Source organism: Sprattus sprattus (genome assembly GCF_963457725.1).
Source record: "Sprattus sprattus genome assembly, chromosome: 6".
NCBI lineage: Eukaryota > Metazoa > Chordata > Actinopteri > Clupeiformes > Clupeidae > Sprattus > Sprattus sprattus.
The window spans coordinates 25,090,781-25,094,435 of NC_137925.1; the positions used below are offsets into that span (position 1 = coordinate 25,090,781).

General features: G+C 40.5%; 1 protein-coding gene across 1 annotated transcript in view; it reads left to right on the top strand.

The window, feature by feature from the left end:
* Positions 1-1,004, top strand: part of efemp2a (EGF containing fibulin extracellular matrix protein 2a) — a 13,438-nt gene extending 12,434 nt beyond the window's left edge. Inside the window, exons 10-11 of the mRNA XM_080840631.1 lie at positions 1-73; positions 767-1,004. The exon at positions 1-73 is cut by the window's left edge and continues 123 nt beyond it. Coding sequence (XP_080696757.1) covers positions 1-73; positions 767-928 — 235 coding nt within the window. The 3' untranslated portion in view covers positions 929-1,004. The remainder of the gene's footprint in view (positions 74-766) is intronic.
* The last annotated feature ends 2,651 nt before the right edge of the window (positions 1,005-3,655 follow it).

Below are 3,655 nucleotides of genomic sequence, written 5' to 3' on the forward strand. Positions count from 1 at the left end.
CAGCGTGTACCCCGGAGCCAACAACTCCTTCCGCATCCGCACCGGAGATGACAACGGAGACTTCTACATCCGAGTGAGAACTACACTAAGCAATCAAGTTTTATTCAGACATCTGAATACTAGGATAGCCATGATAGAATCTCGTCTAACGTGTGTGTGTGTGTGTGTGTGTGTGTGTGTATGTGTGTGTGTGTGTGTGTGTGTGTGTGTGTCTAAGATGTGTGTGTGTGTTTCTAAGATGTGTGTGTGTGTGTCTAATATGTGTGTGTGTGTGTGTGTGTGTGTGTGTGTTATATTTGACTGCTCTGTAGAGTTTATGATGCACTACTTCTCTACTCATATAGGGAACATGCACCTTCTCATTTGTTATAAATGTGCAGAGTACAGATGTACAGATGATTTGCTCCAGACTTAACACTGACTTGTTTATGAGGTTGAAAGATTTAAGGCGCCTCACACCCTTAGGCATGATAGAATCGTGTCTAACGTGTGTATGTGTGTATGTATGTGTGTGTGTGTGTGTGTGTGTGTGTGTGTGTGTGTGTGTGTGTGTGTGTGTGTGTGTGTGTATGTGTGTGTATGTGTGTGTGTGTGTGTGTGTGTGTGTTAAGATTAAAGGCGCATCACATCCTAAGGACCTTGTTGACATTTTGTTAGCTGTCTTTTAGATGGGCTGACATGTAAAGCGAAGTGCACAACACCATGACAGTTCACAGGCTCAACTCATTACTTGACTGTTTCATTGTTCTTCCTTGTCTCACCACAGCAAATCAATAACATCAGCGCCATGCTGGTGTTAGCCCGCGCTGTGGCAGGACCCAAGGAGTACGTGCTGGACCTGGAGATGGTGTCGGTCAACCTCGTCATGAGCTACCAGAGCAGCTCCGCCCTCCGTCTGTCCATTTACGTGGGACCACATGCTTTCTAAGTACAGAGAGAGAGAGAGAGAGAGAGAGAGAGAGAGTGAGAGAGAGAGAGAGATAGGGGGAGATAGAGAGAGAGATAGAGAGAGGGGAAAGACAGAGGAAAGGATAGAGAAGGGAAAGGAGACAAGCACAAGAGAAAGAGAAAGGAAGAAAATGAAGAGGTGGAGGAGGAGGAGGAGGAAGGCAAGCTAAACTTGTTTACATATTCGTAGAATCCTTTGCAGCTCTTCCTCTCACTTGACGTGGCCAAAAGTCCCACATGAACAATCCATATGTACAACTGCAACATCATCAGGCAGTGTTTTTTGTGAAATGGTAACACTGCTAAACACCTACTCGGTTCCCCTGTGTCAGGTGGGATTTGCTGAGACCAATGTGACCAACTGCACTATGATTACTGCTGTATGATGCTGTTTCAACCAGATCTCCATCTATCCCACCCACCCCCTACAAAGTGCCTTCAAAGAGCAGGTCATACACAGAGGGGCAAGCGTTCAAGTGTCTTTAACTGGTTATGTACATTCTTTGGTGCCAGTGATCCCACAACAGTCAGTCTTAATTTCCATTTGGGATTGTTCAATATTATTTCTTTACTTGAAGGCTACACAAATGTATGGCTGTAAAGCACTGTGCAAAAGTTTAAAGCCTTTAGTTGTTTCACAAAATGTTGTCCTACAGTGACAGTTATTTTTCTGTCCTTACTAGCATGAGTGTTTCAATAGGAAATATCATATTTTATATTTTCAAACACTCTTTTTAGTAAAGTATGGTAAAGTATTCCACTGAGATATGATATGATAAGAAAGAAAGTAACAAAGTAACAGACCATATTGCAGATTGAAAAACTAAAGAACTGACATAAACCAGTTTCATGTGGATTACATAAAGTGACAGCAATAATCAAGACAGTCAGAAACTGAAGAACTGTGGCGAAATGATTGAAACAATTTACCTGTCAAGTGCCATTTGAAAACTGTGCAAGTCTACCTGAAGTAGAATTGATGCTGTTTTGAAACAGTCAAAGGCAGGTCACACCAAATACTGATTTGATTAGTTTATTTTTAAGTGTACTGCACTTTGTATGTTGTAAAAACTATTCATTTAGCCAGCATCCTCACATTACAGCATTTATTCACAAGTGCCTTAAACCTTTGCACAGTACTGTAGCCAGAAACATCTCTTTCAAACTCAGAGTCTGAACACCAAAGCCTGCCTCACATCTATGACTATTTGACTGGAGATTAATGAGTTCATGTTTCTTTTTTTTTAAGCATTTCATATCAGTGTTAGCAGGTTAATGCAAACAAGCAGCCGATGAAGAAAAATACAGAATAGTTAAATGTTTTGAGAGATAATTCTGAGGAATGACCAATAAAGCTGTATTAGGGAAGTATTAAAGGCTCCTCTCTGTGATAAACCTCACCTGCTCATTCATAAACCCAAACGAGAGGTTCCACCCAGGCACCATGAAGGAACCTTGCCACTTAAAGATGATTATACATGCCAATGCCATCACTTCAGTGTTCATCAATGTGTGGAGTAAGAGTGATGCCTCATATTTTTACTTCATTTTTAAACACTGCCATTGACTCCGTAACCACTCAGAAAAACATCACACATCATTCACACATTCCCCGTTTACCACAACAGAATTCACTACAACTTATGTTACCTTTTTTTTTATTACGTTTTTTAAAAGTTCTAATTTGTACTTGTGTGTGCTGAAAATAATAATACAAAATATGAAGAAAAATTGTATAACAGTTGGTTTTATTGATGAAATGTCGTCACCCTTGACAGCAGTCTAGTCCATAGATCACAGTAATGGTTCCCGACACTCTCAACACGGCACAGTGAGAAGCTTCACCTCTGGTGTGCCAGCAGTACAGATTATGGATGTGGGTTCAGTACAGATTATGGATATGGGTTCATTACAGATTGATAGGTGAAAAATCACCCTAGTTAGTTCAGGACTCCGGAGCTGCATGGAAGTATATTTATTAGACAGACAAACAACAACAATTGCAATTGGGCTCCCCTCCCAGCCGAGGCTGACAGTGAAGCAATGATAAACTCTTCGCACCAAGTTTATATAGTCAGAAGTTAAGCTTTGAGCAGGGATGATCACGTGGTGGATTTCTCACGTCCGAGGCTCCCTGTCTTGCAAGGATGGCAGTTTTGCACAAGGTCGGAAGAAGCACAGTTCCTTTCTTATCTCCTCTGGTCTAAACATGCTCTTGTTCATATGCAGACTTAGTGGCACCTAATATTCTAGTTACACACACAGAGAGAAAAGCCATGCTCCTGCTTTCAGAAGCACATAATTCACAGGAATATATTCAAACAAGTCACTTGATTATTATATTCTTAAGTAATTTACAGTGTTTGGAAATAATCTCTATCAATCCCTCCTTTTATCCGTTTCAATGGATAATCAAAAATTACAAACACAATCAAAATCACAAATCATCTTTCTTAAGCGTTTCAATGGATAACTTCAAAATCATCATTCTGAGCTTCATCACATCGATTTTCGGAACAGAGGTCATTAATGAGCATTGTTTCATCCTTAGTAAGTAATTACAAAGCAAACTTTCTATCAGAGGCACAGGCGCTACGTATTTGTAAGGCAAGGTATTCATCGTCAGGAGTTTTTATCATTCCAGTCACCATCTTTCGTATACTGGGTACTACACAGCATGCACAGGTAGCCAACACACAAAGAATAC